This window comes from Hyperoodon ampullatus (assembly GCF_949752795.1).
Source record: "Hyperoodon ampullatus genome assembly, chromosome: 2".
NCBI lineage: Eukaryota > Metazoa > Chordata > Mammalia > Artiodactyla > Ziphiidae > Hyperoodon > Hyperoodon ampullatus.
This window is the reverse complement of record NC_136915.1, coordinates 102,133,206-102,157,802: the sequence shown is the minus strand read 5'-3', so window position 1 is coordinate 102,157,802 and position 24,597 is coordinate 102,133,206. Positions and strand designations below refer to the sequence as shown.

At 36.2% G+C, this 24,597-nt stretch overlaps 1 protein-coding gene and 1 pseudogene across 3 annotated transcripts in view; one reads left to right on the top strand and one right to left on the bottom strand.

Moving 5' to 3' along the window:
* The window catches only part of TRIM33 (tripartite motif containing 33), a gene marked incomplete at its 5' end in the record, with an annotated part of 158,656 nt that overhangs the window by 61,339 nt on the left and 72,720 nt on the right, over positions 1–24,597 (top strand). For both annotated transcript variants that reach the window (XM_079696734.1, XM_079696733.1), the window contains 3 exons: positions 23,613–23,731; positions 24,142–24,286; positions 24,450–24,582. In XM_079696734.1, coding sequence (XP_079552860.1) covers positions 23,613–23,731; positions 24,142–24,286; positions 24,450–24,582 — 397 coding nt within the window. The remainder of the gene's footprint in view (positions 1–23,612; positions 23,732–24,141; positions 24,287–24,449; positions 24,583–24,597) is intronic.
* Positions 10,269–10,425, bottom strand: LOC307047963 (small ribosomal subunit protein eS27-like; annotated as a pseudogene). Its single transcript has one exon. The product of its transcript is annotated as a small ribosomal subunit protein eS27-like (transcript).

Sequence of the window (24,597 nt, the reverse complement as noted above, 5' to 3'; positions counted from 1 at the left end):
GACTGCGTTGGGTCTTCGTTGCTGTGCACGGGCTTTCTCTAGTTATGGCGAGAGGAGTACTCTTCGTTGCGGTGTGTGCGCTTTTCATTGCGGTGGCTTCTCTTGTTGCAGAGCACAGGCTCTAGGTGTGCGGGTTTCAGTAGTTGTGGCACACGGGCTCTAGAGCACAGGTTCAGTAATTGCGGCGCACAGACTTAGTTGCTCCACAGCATGTGAGATCTTCCTGGACCAGGGATAGAACCCGTGTCTCTTGCATTGGCAGGCGGATTCTTAACCACTGTGCCACCAGGGAATTCTGAGGATTCACTTTTCATTCTTCCATTAGTGGAAGTTGGCTAGCTGTCAATTTTTTTAAAAATTTTATTTTCTCAAAAATTGAAAAAGTTTTAGTCTTTTTTAAAAAAAGTCATATCTCAGATATTTTTTCTAGGTCTGAATTGTCCTGTACTGTTGCCGCTAGTTACTTGTGGTTATTTAAATTTTAGCTAACTAAAATTAAAAAATTTATTTTGTTAGTTACACTGAGCACCTTTTGAAGTGCTCAGTGGCCACTTGTTATATTGGCTGCTGCACTGGACAGTACAGATATAGCACATTTCCATTATTATAGAAAGGTCTGTTACACAATGATGCTGTAAAATCTTTGAGACAAATTGTAACTTATAATAATAGCTACCATTTTCTGAGTACTTACTGTGTGTTGGAGTTTACATTTGTTAATCCATGTGCTCTTCCAACACCCCTTGAGGTAGGTACTATTACGATCCTTATTTTACAAATGGGAAACCTAGACTCCAAGGTTAACAAGCTAACCCAAAGTCACACAGTGCAGAAGGGGATGGGCTTAGAATTTAATCCTAATTAGTCTGGTTCTAGAGTTTGGGGCATTATTTTGTTGTATTGCCTTTTTGATGAGTCGTGCTTGTTCGTTTCTGACTTGAAAAGTTTTTTAATGTTTTGATATTTTTGAATGCTATTTGATGGTTTGGGGGAAATGATTCTTTTCATATTTAAGTTGTTTGCTTCTATTCCTTAGAGTTTTTATTATCTGAATTTTATCATATGCCACTTTAGCATCTACTTATATAACCGTATGGTTTTCTCCTTTAGTTGTTTTAATATGATTATTTTGTTAATATCTTTGCTGTCGAATAATCCTTGAATTCCTATATGAAGTTTAGTAATCTGTCAGAAGAATATTATGATCAACTTGTATTTTATTCAATATTTTAATCAATATGTTAGAATAGTCTGCCATTTTCTTCTTTTGCGTTGTTTTTGCCAACTTTTAATGTTAAAGTAATGTTGGACTTTAAAATGAATTGGGAATTTTCCTTTTTTCACTCTTTTTGTAGATTAGCTTAAATAATAATGGAATGCTGGTCTGTTATTTAAACATTACTCTTCTGTAAAACCATCTTGATTTGGAAATTTTAAAAATGGTGTGTGGCTTGCAGGATCTCAGTTCCCTGATCAGGGATTGAACCTGGGCCATGGCAGTGAAAGCCCAGAATCCTAACCACTAGGCAACCAGGGAATTCCCATTGTTTGTCTGTTTTATGTATAGTAATGTTAATATGTTAATTCCAAACTCCTAATTTACCCCCCCCATCCCCTTTGGTAACCATAAGTTTGTTTTCTATGTCTGTGAGTCTATTTCTATTTTGTAAATAAGTTTGTATCATTGTTTTAGATTCCACAGATAAGTGATATCATATGATATTTGTCTTTGTCTCACTTCATTTAATATAATCTCTAGGTCCATCTCTGTTGCTGAAAAAGGCATTATTTCATTATTTATGGCTGAATAATATTCCATTGTATATATATACTACATCTTCTTTATCCATTCATCTGTTGATAGACATTTAGGTTGAAAGATAGGATAGATTTAATGTCTTTGAGTATTAGCTGTTTCTGCTACACTGTTTTCTGGAGAGCTTGTAATTTTAGTTTGTATTTCCAACTGGAATCCATTTTTCTTTTGCCTTTTGTGTATGTGACCATTTCATTTATTTTTACTTTGTAAACATTTTCATTGGGTCATAATCAAGATGTGGACTGTACAAATCAGTACAGTCTGAATTGGAAGTTTTTTTCTTGTTTGTTTTTGGTAACTAAATACAAGATTAAATTTTGTCAGTATTCTACACTAATACTAAAAACATATGTTTTTATTCCAGAATGTATTGTGTTATTTACTTCCTTGTTATTTTTTTTTAATTCCATTCAAAAGTGTACTGAAAAGTTTCATTATACTTTTATCTTTGTCATGGTCTCCATTCATTTTAATGCTTCTAAATTTATTACTTAGTTGTTTTTGTTTCTTAATTTCTGGGCGGTTTTTTTCAATCTATTTTTGTATTGTTTTCCCTTGGTCATAATTAATGCTATTCTGTTTTTATTACATTAAACATTCATTTTATATTTATACACTAATTCTATGTCTGTAATCTTTGCTGTTTGTTTTCCCCCCTGTAGTTTGTAATTTCAGTTGGTTTGTTTATTCATGTGTCTGTTTTCTTTGCTTTCACTGCTTTAAAGATGGCATTCCATTAACAGCTTCTGGCTTCTGTAGTTTCTAATGCAAGGTGTGCTGTCATTGTTATCTTTGTTCCTTTGTATGTAATGTGTCTTTTCCCCTACTCTGCTGTTAGGGTGTACTCTTTATTATTAGTTTTTAGCAATTGATTTTATGATGTGCTTTGGTGTGGGTTGTTCTTTGTTTGTTTTTTTTGTTTTGTTTTGTTTTTTTGGCCACACCATGCTGCATGTGGGATCTTAGTTCCCTGAACAGGGTTCGAACCCTCACCCCCTGCATTGGAAGTGCCGAGTCTTAATCACTGGACTGCTGGGGAGTTCCTGGCATGGTTTTATTTAGAGGTATAATCCTCAGAGATTATTAAATTTTGGGTTATTTTTGTTAAAGTTGGAGAAAATTTGACCATTTTCTCTTAAAAAATATTTTCTGATCTTTTTTTATATCCTCTCTGGAATTCCAGTTACACATATATTAAACCACTTGATAATGTTTCACAGGTAGTGGGCCTGTGTGTTTTTTCCCCCACTCATTTGTTCATCTTTGTGCTTTGTTTTGTCCATCTCCCTTCAGTTCTACTAGGCTTTTCTTATATATTTTGAAGCAGTCTTGTTAGGTGCACATATGGTTATAATTATATCTTCCTTAGAATTGACATCTTTATAATTATAAAATGTTCAGTTTGTGTCTAGTAACTTTTTTCTTGAAAACTATTTTATCTGATATTAGTATAGCTACTCCAGCTCTTGCATAGTAACAGTTTCCATGACATGTTTTTTGCATCTTTTTTTCTTTCATCCTATTTATGTCTTTGATCTCTAAAGTGTGTCTCTTGTAAGCAGCATATATTTAATCTTTTTTTTTTTTTGGTATCTAGTGTGACAATCTTACCTTTTGATTGGAGTGCTTAATTCATTCTCACTTACTATCATTATTTATATGATCAAATCTGTGTTAGTTGTTTTGCTATTTGTTTCCTATGTAATGTATTTTTTTGTTCCTTGGTTCTTCCTTATTTGCTTTCTTTTGTATTACATAGATACTTCATAGTGTTCCATTTTAATTCCTTTGTTAGTGATTGCTCTAGAGATTCCAGTATGTCTCTTAGTTTATCACAGTCTACTTTAGATTAGTACTAACTTGATTTCAGTAAAATATAGAAACTTTCTCCAGTATGGCTGCTTTATTACCTTTTCCTTCCTTTGTGCTACTGTTGTTACATATGTTCCATTTATATGCTGTAAACCCAGCAATACTGTTATAGTCATAGTTTATACACTTTTATGGTTTTTAAAGAAGGGAAGAAAGAAAAAAATACATAGTCTTTCATATTAACCTGTATATATTTACCATTTTTGGTACTCTAATTTCTTTGGGGGTTTGGGTTATGGTTTGGTGTTATGTCCTGGTGCTAGCCAGTGTGACTCCATTTCCTCTCTCCTCCTTTGTGCTATTATTGTTTTATGCAACTTTAAAAAAATCAGTTAAGGGAAGAGAACAAATAAATTTATATTCTTTAATACATTTACCAGCTTAGTTAACCTTACCTGTGCTGTTTATTTCTATAGGCATTTGAGTTACTGTCTGAGGACACTTTCTTTCAATCTGAGGATCTTCTTTTAAGACAGGTCAACTTGAAATGAATTCTCTCAACCCATGATTATATGAGGATTTCTTTATTTCATTTTCATTTTTGTAGGTTAGTTTTGATGAATATAGAATTCTTGGTTGGTAATTTTTTCTTTCACCACTTTGAAATATGTCATCCCATTGCTTTCTGGCCTCTGTTGTTTCTGCGAAGTCTACTGTTAATCTTATTGTCGTTCCCTTATACATCAGGAGTCACTTTTTTCTTACTTCTTTCAAAAATTTCTTTGACTTCAGTAGTTTAACTGTAACTATGTGTATCTTTAAAAGATAAGTTCATGTTCATTAATTGTTATAAGAAAAGGCACAAAGGCCAAATATTTTCCTCCCTTTGTATTTTGCTGAGTGATAATTTGTTATAAAATAAAAAGTTACAAAATATTTTCCATTTTGGTAGTTTAAAATTTTTTTCACTTAAAAATTTCCTGTTTGAGCCAGAATATCATTTCTTATTTAGGAATCATTTCAGGTCTTTTGTGGGGTGGGGAGGTCGTATTTTTATCTATTTATTTATTTATTTTTAGAGTTATTGGATTATGTCCATCTATATAGTCAGTAAAACCTTTTACTTTTTTTTGTCATGGCCAGGTTACATGATTAAAGTTTTATGGACATATGAAAACAAAAATATTTTATTATTTTTATGTTAAAAGATTCCATTCATGGATTCAGCTTTGTGTCAAGTGCCTATTGGGATACATAAATTTTCATATTTTAGAGAGGAAAGAGGTACTTGACCTTTCAGCAGGGTCTGTGGTAGTGTCCTTGTAATGAAATACCTTAATATTTTGCAGCAGTATTTACACTTAGTAGGGACATAAAGATATAGTTTCATGCCAGTTCAGGTCAGGTCTTTTTCCCTAAATGTGTTTTGAAGCTAAACTTTCATCAAAATTTTCTGTATTTCAGAATTTAGATAAGGATATATGAGTTCAAGAGCCACTAAATTTTATGTTTTACCATTAGGTTTGTGTATATTCACATATTTTTACTTTTTGTTTGTGGCTGGCATCCTGTTTGTTGCATAAAAGTTTATGACAGTTTATGGATTGTATACTTCACTGTTAAATAAAATTTCTCCTTGTCCTATTTAATGCTTTTTGAGGTCAAATTAGACTTATCTAATGCTATACTGTTTTTCCCCTTTTTTTTGGTTCTACCTCCTTCCACCCACCTCCATTTGCTGATATTTATTTGTTTATTCTTTTCTCTTTAAACCTTTCTTTTGTTTTAGGTATGTTTCTTAATTTGATTAATTTGCTTCTTAGAAGTTACCTTTTTTTTTCTTTCAGGTCTTCTGTTTTTTTTGTGTGTGTGTGTGGTACGCGGGCTTCTCACTGCTGTGGCCTCTCCCGTTGCAGAGCACAGGCTCCGGATGCGCAGGCTCAGCGGCCATGGCTCACGGGCCCAGCCGCTCTGCGGCATGTGAGATCTTCCCAGACCGGGGCACGAGCCTGCGTCCCCTGCATCGGCAGGCAGACTCGCAACCACTGCGCCACCAGGGAAGCCCCAGGTCTTCTGTTTTTATAAATGAAAATCACGTTTATTTAATTTTAGCAGAGCTCTTTTTTTTGTACTTGCAATGTATATTCTAATTGCATTTCTAGAGTAAGCTTTTTTTTTTCTAGTTAAGTTCTCTTTTGTTTCTTCCACTAGTTCTGCCTCAGTAGGAGCCAGTCAGCTGGTTCTGATTGTTTACCTTGGTCTCCCTCAAGTTACTGAACTTCCTCAGATGGAATATACTTATTCTTTGCCTATTCATGAGTATGGCTCCCTTTACAGGGTCAGTTTTGTGGGGGATGGTTTTATTGGTCAGTGGTGAACTAGCAGACCATGAAAGACATGATAAACTTTGTTTCAGCTGCCCTTTAATAAATACATTTTCAAATTAATTACCTTAGTCCAAGAGTAGCAGAGCCTTACTGTTTCCCTGCTCAGCTTGTACAGCTGGGGTTGGAACAGTCCTCATGATCCAGGGACTGACTGACTGATTGAGCCTGTCAGTGCAAAATTCAGATGGCCTCCTAAAGGAGGCAATGAATAAGTAGATGCGGTGAACCAGGCAGCCATGGAATCCTGGCTCTTCATAGTGAAGGCTCCAGGTTCCACTAGGACTTTTCAGTTCCATGCCTCCTTCCCCCATGAAAAGAGAGTAAAGAAAACCTAGGTGCATGCAAGTAAGCACATGTATGTATACACAGATTGAAGCCCTCTCTCCTGTGAGCTGTATCCACAAAGAAGACTCAGAATTCCTTTAGTTTTGGATTTGAATACTTGAATTCAAGAACTATCTTGAAGTTCGTGAGTTAGTGAAAAATCATTCATTCAAACTAGATGTTCAGTACTTTTTCTGTAAAGGACCAGGTGGTTTATATTTTATGCTTTGTAGTACAAATACTATCTCTATAGCTTTCTCCTTTCTTCTTTTCCTTTAGAAGTATAAAAATAATTCTTAATAAGTTATTGGCTGAACTGTTTATTATTTTTTAAACTGTGCTTTTTTGTAGCTAGCAGGCTGTAACTTGCCCCCATTACCAGTTTAAAAGTATGTTATTTTTTACACAAGTTTCTCTTAATACTGAAAAAACTTCAACCTTATTTCAAACAATGCTGAGTACTGGAATTAGATTGCTATATTTGGTAATGAATTTACTCATAATTTTCTGAGTATGTTAGGTTTTTGAATTTTAATTTAAAGATCTATCTTTAAGAATTAGGAAGCTTAAAGAATATCAAGAAGCTTTATGATAACATCCATGCTTAATTACTGTATTTCCTAAATATATTTTTATGTTTGATAATCAGTGTTAGGTCTTATATGATCATTTGTGCACATAAGTGGCCATATATAACTATGACTTCAGCTTAAGCCAGTTCTATATTTAGTGGTAAAAAAAAATTTTTTTTTGGCTTTTCGAGTTTTTCTTTTATTGTGCTCAGCCTGCATATGTGTTACAAATATTCTTTTGTACATGACAAGTGTTCAGTTTTTTGCATAATTGACTTACAGTATTACATTAATTTCAGGTGTACGACAGTGATTCGATATTTTTATACATTACAAACTGATCACCACAGTGGTAAAACTGACTTGTGCAGACTTACTGGATACGTACTACTAATAATTTAAATACACATTCTGTATGGTATTAGTTTGTAGAGTTAAGCCAATTTGATTATAAATTAATTGTTATTTTCTGTATTATATCTCCAATTTTTTCCTGTATAAAGCAGTATACTACTTTATTCTGCCTCTCCATTCTTTCGCTCTCTTTATTGACAGCTTGTTTTGTAAGAATGGGCAACATATTTAACATTTCATATTTCTAGCTCCCCCGTATTCATATACAAATCTTTGTGCTGCTACTTCCACTGTTACAAAATTTCTGTGGAAAAGATCAGTGACTTGTTGCTTCAGGATCTAGTTATTTTTTGCCTTCTTCCTTCTTAGCAAATATGTACTTCTTCCTAGGTGCCTACTATTGTGTGCACACAGGGAAGGAATAGAGATGAACGGGAGATAGGTGCAAGGTGAAGGGAGGAATTAGCATTGGGAATGGTTATACCTTTCAAACTTGGGGCTCTTGACACTACCCACTAATCTTATTCTCTCCAGCCTCTTTTTCCTGTTCCCTGAATTATTCAATTCAGACTTTCAACAGTCAACTCACAAGACTCACCCTCATCACTTGATCTGGCCTCCCACTTAGGTAATTAGAGGCCATAGGTGTAAATTCCCTTCCACTCCCTTCTCCACCTGAAAAACATGTCTGTATTTTTTTATTCATAATTACTTTCTAAGGGAAAGGAGGGGAATTGATGATTGAAGATTTGAACTAACTACTCCATGGTATGGGAAAGAGAACTAGGGCTGAATAAAAAGATTGTTAAGTTATGCCAAGAGTCAGCTGATACTTAAGGATAGTGTGTGATTCTAAAAGTAAATTGCTACAGGCACGACAGGATCATGAGTGGTTAATGGAAAAAGTAGTTGACCCTTGTTTGATTTCATTTATTTCAGCTACATGTATGTGTTTCATGTAAAATGTACTTATTGTGATTTGCAGTTGAAGATGTTTGGAATTTGTCTCCTAAATCTGAGACCTCCTTTTCTTTTGCTTAACCCATAAATATTGGTGTACAAAGGGGTATTGTCCTTGATCCTATTCTCCCTTCACTAATCATAACTGCACTTCAGATTTGAAATACTTATATGCTGGTGGTTCACACTCTTCAGTTCTAGAACTATGCTAAACAGTCTATCCGAAACTTATTCATTACATTCTGGCTAAAATTACTTTTCCCTCATTTTGAGTAATCGTGTAATTATCCATGAATTACCCATGCCAGAAACTTGCAAATCATCTAGAATTTCAAATTTCTTCCCTTGCTATAACTGTTACCTCTCCATCTTCACATATTCATTCATTAAGTAAATCAGTTCTGCCTCTAAATTATCATCTACGTTTCTCTTATGATTTCCTTAGTTTGGTCTCTTATTTTGTTACTAATAGACCAGCCTTTTAATTAGAGGGCTAGTTTAGCATAGGTTTTAAGAGCATTGGCTGTAGGTTCAGACATTTAGGTTTCAGACCTTGGTCTCCTCTCCCCTCCATTTACATTGTCAAATAGCTTGAGAACATTATCTAATCTCTCTGAACCTCAGTTTTTTCACCTTTGAAGTGGGGATAGTAATTGAACCTACTTTACAAAGCTGTTACGAGGACTGAATGAACTAATACATATAAATTTCCCAGTAAATACTACCTGATCTTACAGTAAAACCTTGTACTAATGCAAATATAGGTATAATTTGATTATTTCCTGTCCCCAACACAGCCTTTGTTTTCAAACGGGCAGGTTAAAATTCTTCCTGGGATAAGGGCAGAAGTACAAGGTAGAGCAGAGTTGGGCTGGGAAACATCTGACAAGGATTGTGGGGTGGCAGAGAGTTCCTGTGTCCCCAGTGTCTCCTGAGCCAATTTATGTGAATCAGACTGGAAAAAAAGGTGCCAACTAATAGAGATGCCTGGAATTTCTGAAATTTGACTCTCCAGTTTGTGTGATTGAATTTCAAGGCCTTTGCTTATTTTGTTAAGGTAAGGTTTTTACCTTATTTTAATTGACATAATTTTAATCATACCTCAATTTTCCATTCATATTGTAATTAGAATGATTTTTTAAAGCTGAAGTTTAATTATAATAGAACAGATTATTATATTTTGGTATTTTACTTTAATTTTTTAATCTCTCTTTTATATAATATTTACTTTTAGCCCATGCATTTAGATATCAATATGTTTTATTGATGCCTTTGCTCATTAATTTTTGTAACTTCTAAGTATTTTTCCATGTTCTTAAATATCAGGTTGAACTGTATAAAATTACCATATTTGCAGGTCACAAGTGGTCAAATACTGGCAGTTTTATATGGTTCAGTCTAATGCTTTATTCTTACAGCAATGAATAAGTACTGTTATATGTCTGATAATTTGATTTGCTTATATTCTTGAATAATATTAATCAGGATACAGATTGCTGGTTGACTGTTATTTTCTCTAACAGCTTTGAAGATAAACATTCCTGTTATCTTTTGACAGTTTTTTTTTTACTGATGAGGTCAGGTGTAAGTCTGATTTTCTTCTATTACTAGTAGTTATTAAGAGTTTTTTTCGGGAGTTCCCTGGTGGCCTAGTGGTTAGGATTCTGGGCTTTTCACTGCCGTGGCCTGAGTTCAGTCCCTGGTCAGGGAACTGAGGTCCTGCAAGCCACATGGCACTGCCAAAAAAAAAAAAAAAGTTCTTCATTTTTGCTATGTTTATGTGTGCACATTTATTTTTATTTACCCTGCTCAGGACTTGGATTGCAATCTGAGGGTTCATTTCTTTAGTTCTGAAATTTCCAGCTGTTATCTCTTTAGCATCTCTACTTCAGTTCCTTCATGAACTTTTAGAACTTCTATTTGACACATGCTAGAGTTTCTTATTCAGTCCCCCCCGACTTTTTTTTTTTTTTTTTTTTTTTTAGTATCCAAAATGTATTTATTGGGATGGTTTCCCATTCATCTTGATTCAGGGTGATTTTAGTGCTGCTTCTGTCTGAAGGAGCATCCTTCTGTAAGCCTTGCTTTTTCCTTCTGTAGGCTGGCAGAAGATAGTAGAGCAGCCAACAGAAAAAAATGTTTGTGCATGGCTAAAGACAGTGGTGATTTTATAGCATCTTGAGCATTTCACATCCATGAAATAGGAATTGGGGCCCTGCACCAGGTGCTTCTTCTTATGTTTCTTCTTCTTTTCTGGAGAGGGATGAAGGAGATCCTTTGTGAGAGGCTTGTTCTTGTGGGGAGGTTGTCACCGCCAGAAAGTCTCATTCAGTACTTTAGCTTGCTTCTTCTATTTTGTGGTTTCTATCTCTCCTTATCTCTGTTGAATTCTATGTGATTTCTTCATATCTTCTACCTTGATAATTTTTTTTACAGTTATCACTTATTATTTAACTTGTGTTGTGAGTTTATTCAATAATTTTATTTTCTTGATTCTTTTTCAGATCTACCCATTTTCATAGATCCCATTTGTCAGTTTGTGAAAATTTTACACATATTTGAAGTCTTTATCAGACTGATTGTCTTCTGTGGATTAGGTTTCTACTTCTTGGTTTATTGTATTTGTTGACTGTAATAGTACTGAAATTTCTTCATGTGCATTGTAGTTTTATTTATGAGCTTATCTTCAGTGGGAGTTCCACTTGTGCCTTGGGTTGGGAGGAGTTCTAATGAGATGGTTTTGTGTTTGTAAGGGTCCAGACAAGCTTCTTTTTGTTGTTGTTGAATGAATATTTGAATTTACTTACCTAAAGAGGAATCCCAGGAAAACAAGTAGCTGTTAGGCAAAAATAATGACTTCTGCTTCGTGGACATTTTGTTTGGAGTTCTGAGTTGATTAAAAGGAGATTTTAAATAAGAACTTGAACTTAGGATAGAGAACAGAAGAGAAACGTTGAGTTCAGCCTTGGGAAAGATGACTAGTATGATGGACTGGTTTCCTTGGGTTCCTTCTGGTTCATAATAGATTTACTTCCAGTTTTCCATTCAGTGTTTCTGAAATCTCAGAAGAACTGGTGCCAGGACACGAAGGTTCAGGGCTGGAGATTGCATCACTACATGAACTTCTAAGTCATCCGGCATTGGATAGATTACCAGTTATTATAAAAGAATATAGCTCAGGAACAGCCAGTTGGAAGAGATGCATAGGGCAAGGTATGTGGGAAAAGGTGTGGACCTTCCATGCTCACTAAGTATGTCACTCTTCCTGAATATCCCCAAGTTCACCAACCTGGAAGCTACTCCTAGACAAGCTTCTTATTAGTTTCTTGACTTGGCCTTTCTATGTACTGTGCAGGTAGTACACACTTTGGTTATGTATCTATGCAGGAAGCTTGTTTGTGTTCAGACTTCTCGTGGATGACTCCACGGCTGGCAAGGATTTTAGGTTTTAGAGTACTTAAAGCCTGCCCTATGGCTTTATTGAGGGAGTTCAGTTTTAACTTTTAACCTTTGTCTTCCTTTTCCCAACGGTGGTAACAATAACCCCTGTGGCCCACTTACATCACTGCCTTACCACTTAGGCTTTGAGTGCCCTTTTTGTTTATGGCACTTCAAATTTTGACTTCTTGGTTGTAGACTCAGTTATATATTTTTAGACCTTTAATTTGTTATATGTTAGCCATTTCTGTGTTTGAGTTGGGGGTCAGGTGGTCTTAGATCTGCTTAGTGATCCATCTTGAATAGAAGTCCACCAATTTAATGAAGCTAAATTCCAGTTAACAACACTGTGGAGATAAACTAGTTTGTAGACTTGTCTATTTTAGCCTTTAAACACCCCCCCAATAAATTATACATTTTAGTAAATTGACACTTAAAAGAAATTAATCTAATAGGTATGAATGAGTCTCTCAGAACTTTGAAGTAATGAAATCAGTTCTAGGGACGTTATGCGTAAAACTTGGTCGGTAGGGGCTTCCCTGGTGGCACAGTGGTTGAGAATCTGCCTGCCAATGTAGGGGACACGGGTTCGTGCCTTGGTCTGGGAAGATCCCACATGCCGCAGAGCACCTAGGCCCGTGTGCCACAACTACTGAGCCTGCGCGTCTGGAGCCTGTGCTCCGCAACAAGAGAGGCCGCGACAGTGAGAAGCCTGCGCACCGCGATGAAGAGTGGCCCCCGCTCGCCCCAACTAGAGAAAGCCCACGCACAGAAACGAAGACCCAGCACAGCCAAAAATGAAAATAAATAAATAAAAATTTAAAAAAACAAAACAAAAAAATTTGGTCTGTAGCTTTGGCTTTGAAGTTTGGGTTTCAGTTTTGCATAGTAATCAAAACTCAACATGACAACTAGTACTGAGTGATTGAGTCAGGAGCACGCTCATCTGATCACTAATTACAAGGGCATTGTTACTCATAAACTCGAATGGAAAATGACTCACATTTTCAACACAAACATTTATATAATTTAAAAATTTATTTATAAATATAGAAGTAAATAGCAGAAAGATCCCTAAAGAAGCTTCAACTCTTTTTGTTTTGGTGGTAAGACACCTTGGCTGCTGGGTAATCTGACAGAAGTAAGTAGTCAGCATAAGAATGGGTTTGTCTGATGGTCTGCAGACTTAAATTTTCCTGTGTCTCATTGGGGGTTCTTTCATGCCTTAGATTTCTGAATTCCAAGCTTCTCTGAAAACCTTTATGGCAAATAAGAGTCTTTCTTAAATGTATCCCTCTATTCCTCCTGTACTTTGGGTTGTGTTTCTTCTGCAATGTTTAGGTATCCTTTTGCCATCTACATTTTTTGAAAAAGATAAAAAGTCATAAACTGTGATGTCAGCTTGCCAGGTAGAAGTAGAAATGGTAAGAATCTAAGAATGAGCTTATTGAGTTCAAAAAACAAAACCTGGTATGACTTGCATCAAATCATACATAAAAGTATAATGGATACTTTTATATATTGAATGTTTCTTGCTCAGAACAGAATGTCTCTTCAGAGATATTCCTTCAGAGATATTCCTTCATTAAGATGTTACAAATTTCTTAAGAACCTTCTCAATATTTTACATATATATAATTATATATACATATAGTTTTCTATCTATAGACTCCTATTCTTTTTTTTCCATTTGTGAACTTCGCACCTGCTCTTCTTGGTTTGCATGCTGTTTCTTCCTTTCCTTGTTTTGTTGGGGGTCCCCAAGACCATCCTCAGGTTCAGTGATTTGCTGGAAGGACTCACAGAATTAAGAAAAGCTCTTATACTCATGGTTGATTTTATGGCAGTGAAAGGATACAGATTAAAATTAGCAAAGAGAAGAAGTGCATGGTGTAAAATCCAGGAGAAAGCAGATGCAAGCATCCAGGTGTCTCCTTTCAGTGGAGTTGCACAGGGAGATTCTTAATTCTCCCAGTTACAATGTATGACAATATGCAGGAGGAGTATTGCCAACCAGGGAAGCTCACATGAACCTCTGTGTCTGGGTTTTTTTTAAATAAATTTACTTATTTATTTGATTTTTGGCTGCATTGGTTGGGTCTTCGTTGCTGTGCGTGGGCTTTTCTCTAGTTGTGGTGAGTGATGACTATTCTTCGTTGCGGTGTGCGGGCTTTTCATTGCGGTGGCTTCTCTTGTTACGGAGCACAGGCTCTAGGCGCTCAGGCTCAGTAGTTGTGGCACACGGGCTTAGTTGCTCCCTGGCATGTGAGATTGTGCCAGACCAGGGGTCAAACCCGTATCCCCTGCATTGGCCATTGGATTCTTAACCACTACGCCATCAGGGAAGCCCTTGTCTGGGGTTTTTATTGAAGACTCAGTCATATAGGGATGCAGCATCCACAGAACTGATAACACCTACTTGGACTTCAGCCAACCCCACAGGTCAAACTGAATACAGATGGCCCAAGGCCTCAGGCAAACAGAAACGCTTTCATCAGGCATAATATTCCAAGAGTCCAAAGGCCATCTCCCATATGCCCATCAAGGGCTAGTGTTGAAGGCCTTCCTTAGGAATGCGTGGGGTTTAATGAACCCAGGCCAACCAAGCATACTCTTTCTTGCACGTTAGTGAATGCATGTTGATTCTTCAAGACCATGTATAAATGTCACCTCTTCAGTAAAAACTTACCTTATTCACTGTAAGAAGTTAGTTGCTCGTGTATTTTTGCTCCTAAATTACTTATCCTCATCTCCTCTGTAGTTATGCTGTAGGTTTCCAGGATTTTTAAAAAATATTTATTTATTTATTTATTCATTCATTCATTCATTTATTTATTTATTGGCTGCATTGGGTCTTAGCTTTGGCATGCAGGATCTTTCATTGTGGTGCGCAGACTTCTCTCTAGTTGTGGCGCACGGGCTCTATAGTTGTGGTGTGCAGGCTTGGTAGTTGAGGCACATGGGCTTAGTTGCCCCATGGCACGTGGGATCTTAGTTTCCCAACTAGGGATTGAACCTGCTTCCCCTGCATTGGAAGGCAGATTCTTAACCACTGGCCCACCAGGGAAGTCACTCTACGATGGTTTTTGATTCATGCCATCTTAGATGTAAAAATATCTATATTCATTTCCCCCTTTCTCCTGACCATACTGTTTTTTCCTTTGATTTGAAAAATTGTTTTTATGCATTTCCTTTGAGCAGGATCTTTGTATGCATTTCGTATTATAAAAACAATATTTTGTTTTCATATGTAATGGTAAATTTGAGTTTGTTTTACCAATGTATGTATGTCTGCTGAGGGACTGATATTCCTGCTTTTAGCATGACATTTTGTTTTCATTTTCCATTACAATTACCATATAAGCTACTGTAGTTTGTATATGTACAACTCTTTGCAGTCAAATGCTCTACGACTGAGCTATACCTCCTATATGTACAACTCTTGGACTGTTTATATCCTTGTCTTTGTATGCTGCTTCTTATAGTTGTGCGTGGTATAAACTATAAAAATCATATACTAGTCTTGAACCCTTTTTTTTTTTTTAATATACTGCAGTTTTATTTCAGTCACACAAACGAAGTTAGTATATAGGAAATTTAAATGAAACAGTATGGTAAAAATTGCTGAGAACCAAAAAATCTAAAAAGGAAGTACACCTAAAGGATGAGAATTCAATATGCACTAGTGTTTCATCTTTAGTTTTGATTGACACTTGATGCTTGCAGATTTCAAAACTTTGACATCATGATGACTATTCTGAAGAGCTTTCAGCACCAGCACTAAGATTTTGTACATTCAGTTGGTTTGCAATTGACTTGTTAGCCATTTACATAGTGTATAATACAGATTTGTCACAGGTCAGATCACAGTGTTGAAGGAAAGAAGTACCTTCCTGTAATTAGAAAGGATCCCCTGAACTGCACTCACCTTAAGACATCCAGTATACAGGAGCATGAAAACCATCATAACAATGTGGCTCCAGGGAACATAGTTTTGATAAGGAAAATAGCCTAAGCTTCTGTTTCCCACTTTAATTACTGAAATCTCTAACAGTGACAGAACTGTCACATAGGACAGGAAATGTATACAGTAATTCAATCAAACTTCTTGGAAAGAACACATTTAGCAATCTGGGATAATGCAGAATGACAAGAAATATAACGTGATTCAACACTGGTTCTTTTTGTCATTTTACACAGACATCATGTTTGTTTGTTTTTTTTAATGACAGGATTTTTATTTTTATTTTTTAAATTTTTGGCCATGCAGCACGGCATGCAGGGAACTGATCTCAGTTCCCCAACCAGGATCAAACCTATTCCCCCTGGGCTTCCCTGGTGGCGCAGTGGTTGCGAGTCCGCCTGCCGATGCAGGGAGCGCGGGTTCGTGCCGCGGTCTGGGAGGATCCCACATGCCGCGGAGCGGCTGGGCCCGTGAGCCATGGCCGCTGAGCCTGCGCGTCCGGAGCCTGTGCTCCGCAACGGGAGGGGCCACAGCAGTGAGAAGCCCGCGTACCGCAAAAAACAAAAACAAAAAAAAAAAAAAAAAAAAAAAAAAACCTATTCCCCCTGCAGTGGAAGCCAGAGTCTTAACCACTGGACCACCAGGGAAGTCCTGACATGTTAATATTAGACCAGAGCACAAAACGTTTAGTGCATAAACCAGTTTCTATTTTAAGATCTAGCATTTTTATTGTAGTCTTTTATCTTAGTTTGTACCAGTTGTACCTAGTACTCTATCCTCCTGTAGATTGTTTAACTTAATCGACAAAATCAAAAGTGATTTCTGACCAGATTTATGGGGGACAAAAACATTTATATCATCGAAGTGTTTGCATAACCAAAAGTGCAATAATAAATATGAAAATGCCTATTTCATTTAGAAAATAAGCTTGCTGCATCTTTTTTCTTGAATTTTATTTATTTTCTTATACAGCAGGTTCTTATTAGTTATCCATTTTATACATGTTAGTGTATACATGTCAATCCCAATCGCCCAATTCATCCCCCCCCACCCCCACCCCGCCACTTTCCCCCTTGGTGTCCATACATTTGTTCTCTACATCTGTGTCTCTATTTCTGCCCTGCAAACTGGTTCATCTGTACCATTTTTTTCTAGGTTCCACATATATGCTTTAATATACGATATTTGTTTTTCTCTTTCTGAGTTAAGTTCATTCTGTATGACCTCTAGATCCACCCACATCTCTACAAATGACCAAATTTCGTTCCTTTTTATGGCTGAGTAATATTGTACTGTATATATGTACCACATTTTCTTTATCCGTTTGTCTGTCGATAGGCATTTAGGTTGTTTCCATGACCTGGCTATTGTAAATAGTGCTGCAGTGAACATTGGGGTGCATGTGTCTTTTTGAATTATGGTTTTCTCTGGGTATATGCCCAATGGTGGGATTGCTGGGTCATATGGTAATTCTATTTTTAGTTTTTTAAGGAACCTCCATACTGTTCTCCATAGTGGCTGTATCAATTTACATTCCCACCAACAGTGCAAGAGGGTTCCCTTTTCTCCACACCCTATCCAGCATTTGTTGTTTTTAGATTTTCTGATGATGCCCATTCTAACTGTTGTGAGGTGATACCTCATTGTAGTTTTGATTTGCATTTCTCTAATTAGTGATGTTGAGCAGCTTTTCATGTGCTTCTTGGCCATCTATCTGTCTTCTTTGGAGAGATGTCTGTTGAGGTCTTCTGCCCATTTTTTGATTGGGTTGTTTGTTTTTTTAATATTGACCTGCATGAGCTGTTTATATATTTGGGAGACTAATCCTTTGTCCATTGATTCGTTTGCAAATGTTTTCTCCCATTCTGAGGGTTGTCTTTTCGTCTTCTTTTAATTTCTTTTGTTTTGCAAAAGCTTTTAAGTTTCATTAGGTCAAATTGGTTTATTTTTGTTTTTTTTTTTTTTTTTTTTTTTTTTGTTTTTATTTCCATTTCTCTAGGAGGTGGATCAAAAAGATCTTGTTTTGATTTATGTCAAAGAGTGTTCTTCCTATGTTGTCCTCTAAGAGTTTTATAGTGTCCAGTCTTACATTTAGGTCTCTAATCCATTTTGAGTTTGTTTTTGTGTATGGTGTTAGGGAGTGTTCTAATTTCATTCTTTTACATGTAGCTTTCCAGTTTTCCCAGCACCACTCACTGAAGAGGCTGTCTTTTCTTGTGTATCCTTGCCTTCTTTGTCATAGATTAGTTGACCATAGGTGCGTGGGTTTATCTGTGGGCTTTCTATCCTGTTCCATTGATACATATTTCTGTTTTTGTGCCAGTACCATATTGTCTTGATTACTGTAGCTTTGTAGTATAGTCTGAAGTCAGGGAGTCTGATTCCTCCAGCTCAGTTTATTTTCCCTCAAGACTGCTTTGGCTATTCGGGGTCTTTTGTGTCTCCATACAAATTTTAAGATGTTTTGTTCTAGTTCTGTAAAAAGTGCCATTGGTAATTTAATAGGGATTGCATTGAATCTGTAGATTGCTTTGGGTAGTATAGTCATTTTCACAATATTGATTCTTCCAATCCAAGAACATGGCATATCTCTCCATCTGTTGGTATGATCTTTAATTTCTTTCATCAGTGTCTTATAGTTTTCTGCATACAGGTCTTCTGTCTCCCTAGGTAGGTTTATGCCTAGGTATTTTATTCTTTTTGTTGCAGTGGTAAATGGGAGTGTTTCCTTAATTTTGCTTTCAGATTTTTCATCATTAGTGATAGCAATGCAAGAGATTTCTGTGCATTCATTTTGTATACTGCAACTTTACCACATTCATTGATTAGCTCTAGTAGTTTTCTGGTGGCATCTTTAGGATTCTCTATGTATAGTATTATGTCATCTGGAGAGAGTGACAATTTTACTTCTTCTTTTCCGATTTGGATTCCTTTTATTTCTTTTTCTTCTCTGATTGCCATGGCTAAAACTTCCAAAGTTATGTTGAATAATAGTGGCAAGAGTGGGCAACCTTGTCTTGTTCCTGATCTTAGAAGAAATGGTTTCAGTTTTTCACCATTGAGAATGATGTTGGCTGTGTTTGTCATATATGGCCTTTATTATGTTGAGGTAAGTTCCCTCTCTGCCTACTTTCTGGAGGGTTTTTATCATAAATGGGTGTTGAATTTTGTCGAAAGCTTTTTGTGCATCTATTGAGATGATCATATGGTTTTTATTCTCCAATTTGTTAATATGGTGTATCACATTGATTTGCGTATATTGAAGAAACCTTGCATCCCTGGGATAAATCTCACTTGATCATGATGTGTGATCCTTCTAATGTGTTGTTGGATTCTCTTTGCTAGTATTTTGTTGAGGATTTTTGCATCTGTATTCATCAGTGATATGGTTTGTAATTTTCTCTTTTTGTATTATCTTTGTCTGGTTTTGGTATCAGGGTGATGGTGGCCTCATAGAATGAGTTTGGGACTGTTCCTACCGCTGCAATTTTTTGGAAGAGTTTGAGAAGGATGGGTGTTAGCTCTTCTCTAAATGTTTGATAGAATTCACCTGTGAAGCCATCTGGTCTGGACTTTTGTTTGTTGGAAGATTTTTAATCACAGTTTCAATTTCATTACTTGTGATTGGTCTGTTCATAGTTTCTATTTCTTCCTGGTTCAGTCTTGGAAGGTTATACCTTTCTAAGAATTTGTCCATTTCTTCCAGGTTGTCCATTTTACTGGCATAGAGTGGCTTGTAGTAGTCTCTTAGGATGCTTTGTATTTCTGTGGTGTCTGTTGTAACTTCTCCTTGTTCATTTCTGATTTCATTGATTTTATTTGAGTCCTCTCCCTCTTTTTCTAGATGAGTCTGGCTAATGGTTTATCAATTTTGTTTGTCTTCTCAAAGAACCAGCTTTTACTTTTATTGATCTTTGCTACTGGTTTCTTTGTTTCTATTTCATTTATTTCTGCTGTGATCTTTATGATTTCTTTCCTTCTGCTAACCTTGGGTTTTGTTTGTTCTTCTTTCTCTAGTTCCTTTAGATGTAAGGTTAGATTGTTTATTTGAGGTATTTCTTGTTTCTTGAGGTAAGCTTGTATAGCTATAAACTTCCCTCTTAGAAGTGCTTTTGCTGCATCCCATAGGTTTTGGATCGTCGTGTTTTCATTGTCATTTGTCTCTAGGTATTTTTTGATTTCCTCTTTGATTTCTTCAGTCATCTCTTGGTTATTTAGTAACATATTGTTTATACTCCATATGTTTGTGTTTTTTACGGTTTTTTTTTCCCTGTAATTGATTTCTCATCTCATAGTGTTGTGGTCAGCAAAGATGCTTGATATGATTTCAATTTTCTTAAATTTACTGAGGCTTGATTTGTGACCCAAGATGTGATCTATCCTGGAGAATGTTCCGTGCGCACTTGAGAACAAAGTGTAATCTGTTTTTGGATAGAACGTCCTATAAATAGCAATTAAATCTATCTGGTCTATTGTGTCACTTAAAGTTTCTGTTTCCTTATTTATTTTCATTTTGGATGATCTGTCTGTTGGTGTAAGTGAGGTGTTAAAGTCTCCCATTATTATTGTGTTACTGTCGATTTCCTCTTTTATAGCTGTTAGCAGTTGCTTTGTGTATTGAGGTGCTCCTATGTTGGGAGCGTATATATTTATAATTGTTATATCTTCTTCTTGGATTGATCCCTTGATCATTATGTATTGTCCTTCCTTGTCTCTTGTAACATTCTTTATTTTAAAGTCTATTTTATCTGATATGAGTATTGCTACTTCAGCTTTCCTTTGATTTCCATTTGCATGGAATATATTTTTCCATCTCCTCACTTTCGGTCTGAATGTGTCCCTGGGTCTGAAGTGGGAATCTTGTAGACAGCTTATATATGGATCTTGTTTTTGTGTCCATTCAGCAAGCCTGTGTCTTTTGGTTGGAGCATTTAATCCATTCACGTTTAAGGTAGTTATCGATATGTATATTCCTTTTACCATTTTCTTAATTGTTATGGGTTTGTCTTTGTAGATCCTTTTCTACTCTTGTGTTTCCCACTTAGAGAAGTTCCTTTAGCATTTGTTGTAGAGTTGGTTTGGTGGTGCTGAATTCTCTTAGCTTTTGCTTATCTGTAAAGCTTTTGATTACTCCATCGAATCTAAATGAGACCCTTGCCAGATAGAGTAATCTTGGTTGTAGGTTCTTCCCTTTCATCACTTGAAGTATGTCATGGCACTCCATTTTGGCTTGTAGAGTTTCTGCTGAGAAATCAGCTATTAACCTCACGGGAGTTCCCTTGTATGCTATTTGTCGTTTTTCCCTTGTTGCTTTCAATAATTTTTCTTTGACTTTAATTTTTATCAATTTGATTACTGTGTGTCTCGGCATGTTTCTCCTTGGATTTATCCTGCCTGGGACTCTCTGTGTTTCCTGGACTTGGGTGGCTATTTCCTTTCCCATTTTAGGTAAGTTTTCGACTATAATCTCCTGAAATATTTTCTTGGGTCCTTTCTCTCTCTCTTCTCCTTCTGGGACCCCTATAATGCAAATGTTGTTGCATTTAATGTTGTCCCCAAGGTCTCTTAGGCTGTCTTCATTTCTTTTCATTCTTTTTTCTTTATTCTGTTCCTCAGCAGTGAATTCTACCATTCTGTCTATCAGGTCACTTATCCGTTCTTCTGCCTCATTTATTCTGCTATTGATTCCTTCTAGTATTTTTTTTCATTTTAGTTATCATTCATCTCTGTTTTTTGTTCTTTAGTTCTTCTACATGTTCTTTAATTCTTCTAGGTCTTTGTTAAGCATTTCTTGCATCTTCTTTTTTTTTTTTTTTTTTTTTTTGGTGGTATGCGGGCCTCTCACTGTTGTGGCCTCTCCCGTTGCGGAGCACAGGCTCCAGACGCGCAGGCTCAGCGGCCATGGCTCACGGGCCCAGCCGCTCTGCAGCATGTGGGATCTTCCCAGACCGGGGCCCGAACCCATGTCCCCTGCATCGGCAGGCGGACTCTTCAACCACTGCGCCCCCAGGGAAGCCCTTCTTGCATCTTCTTGATCTTTGTCTCCATTCTTTTTCTGAGGTCCTGGATCATCTTCACTATCATTATTCTGAATTCTTTTTCTGGAAGGCTGCCTATCTCCATTTAATTGTTTTTCTGGTGTTTTATCTTATTCCTTCATGTGGTACATAGCCCTCTGTCTTTTCATCTTGTCTTTCTGTAAATTTGGTTTTTGTTCCACAGGCTGCAGGATTGTAGTTTTTCTTGCTTCTGCTGTCTGCCCTCTGGATGCTTGCTGCATCTTTAATGTCTTTACTAGTGGATGACAATGAGTAGTTGATAGATTAAAAAAAAAAAAAAAAAAAAAGAACTATATACTTGAATTATGGTAGCACATCCATCACAGGTTAATCTAGAAATGAAGTTTCTATAGAAACAGGAACTGTTTTAACAAGGAAAAAAAGTTCCTTCATTCAAACCTCTTTGAAGTGGTAATGGCTGCAAACCTGCAGCATTTAGGAAACTATGCTGTCAACAAGCTGTGTCTTACGAACCTATATTAAGAAATGCAGAAAGCAGATGAAAGTGGGTTCTTCAAAATTTTAGTAAAACTACTGATAACCAAAGATTTCAAAGGAAATATAGCACATAACTCAAGCATAAATCAAGGTGGAGCATGGGAATTTTTGATTTCCTAAAATTTTCAAAAATTTTATCATTGCACATACAGGAATTCTCCCATATTTTAATTTTAGAAGTTTCAAAGAAAATGGAGTGGATTACATACACAAATGTGGATGCCCACACAAACATGCACACACACACACACACACACACACAGTGGTAAGTAGAGTATATAGTTCCTTCTACCCACCACCTAAGTCTCACTACCACTGAGCTGTACCTCCTGTATGCACAGCTCTTTGGACTGTTTATAGCCTTGTCTTTGTATGGTGCGTCCTATAGTTGTGCATAGTATAAACTGTAAAAATTATATCTTAGTCTTGAACCCTTTCTTAAAAGCAAGGATTGAGTCATATGCTGTTCTCAAGTTTATGGCTGACATATAGTAGTCAGTTTGTTGTGTTGACTGTGATGCTATTTTACAGTTAAATTTAACTTCCATATGTTAACCTCAGCAGGTTTATTTGTTCTGATAGATGCTAGAACACTAGCAGGTTACATCACAGATGATCTTTCTTCCCACATTAGCATGAATTCAAGTAGTTCTGAACAAAGTCAGAATTTATAAGATGATAGATTGTGTATTTCTATTTCTGCTGTAACAATTGCCATAAACTTGTGTCTTAAAACAACATACATTTTATTTTCTTACTGTTCTTCAAGGCTGAAGTTTGAAATCAGTTTTACTGTGTTAGAGTCAAAGTGTCGGCAGGTCTTGTTCCTTCTGGAGGCTCTGAGGAGAGAATCCATTTTCTTTTTCTTTTTCTTTTTTTCCAGCTTATAGTAGCCACCTGCATTCCTTGGCTGTGTCTCTGTTTCCAAAGCACATTACTCTAATCTCTGCTTTCATTGTCAACTGCCTTCTCCTCTTCTGTAGTCTAATCTTCTTCTGCCTCCATCTTGTTAGATCACTTGTGATGACATTTATGGCCTATCAGATAATCCAGGACAGCATACCCATTTCAAGATCCTTAATTTAATCACACTCGCAGAATCTCCTTTGCTGTATAAAGTGACACAGGTTTTCCAAGCATTAGGACCTAGATATCTTTGGGGGCCGTTATTACAACCACATAGTGTAATAGCGAAGCACCTTAAAGTTTTTTTTGCATATTAATGCTTATTTTCTCTTCCTAAATAAGGTATCATTTTCCCCAGTGGAATAACTTAGTGGAATAACTTACTTTACTCAGCTCTTAATGCTCATTTCTTTGTTCTTGTCTATGATATATGAATGAGTAGTTCCCATGTAGGCACCATGTACAATTTCCTTATTTTTTCTGAAGAATATTTCTTAATGTTGTTGTTTTGTGTTGTAGTTGGTGTAATACGGTGCCCAGTATGCCGCCAAGAATGCAGACAGATAGACCTTGTGGATAATTATTTTGTGAAAGATACATCTGAAGCTCCTAGCAGTTCTGATGAGAAATCAGAACAGGTATGCTTCTCAATTTTTCTTTATATTCCTATCTTGATATGAATTTTAAGAAAACATGCTTGAATTGTTACATAATTTAGGGTAGTTATGCCTTAGTTTCATCTTTCAAATTGAAAATGAAGGGTATCTTTATTCTACACCCTCAGACCTGGTTAAATTAGATTAAAAGTCATTACTTAAAGATTCAAATCTTGTATAGACTCTGTGTTCTGAGACTTTTTTTTACCTACCTGAATGTTTGATCTGGAAGGGAAAGGATTTTGTTGAAGAGAAATGGATAACAAAACAATTTTATTCCGGGTACAGTGAATTAGTATATTTAACAGCAAGTTAGAAAGTTTTCACCTTTTTGTTTTGTGGATCTATATTTTGTAAATTTAATGTAGCTTAGTATTTATTTCCTCCTTTAGGTATGTACTAGTTGTGAAGACAATGCAAGTGCAGTTGGCTTTTGTGTAGAATGTGGAGAGTGGCTATGTAAGACATGTATTGAAGCACATCAAAGAGTAAAATTCACTAAAGATCACTTGATCAGGAAGAAAGAAGATGTCTCAGGTAAGATAGAAGCAGTTTTAATGATTACTATTAATCTTCCTCTTTTTCCTCTATAGCATTTTTACTTATCTTTATAAGCTTTTGATACCAATATCAGTAAGAATTTAGAAAGTTAGACAAAAATCTTGTTTAGTTTAAAAATATGTGTTTTATTTTACTGCAGAGTCTGTTGGAGCATCTGGTCAGCGCCCTGTTTTCTGCCCTGTACACAAACAAGAACAGTTGAAACTTTTCTGTGAAACATGTGATAGGCTGACATGTAGAGACTGTCAGCTATTGGAACACAAAGAACATAGGTACAGAAGTCATAA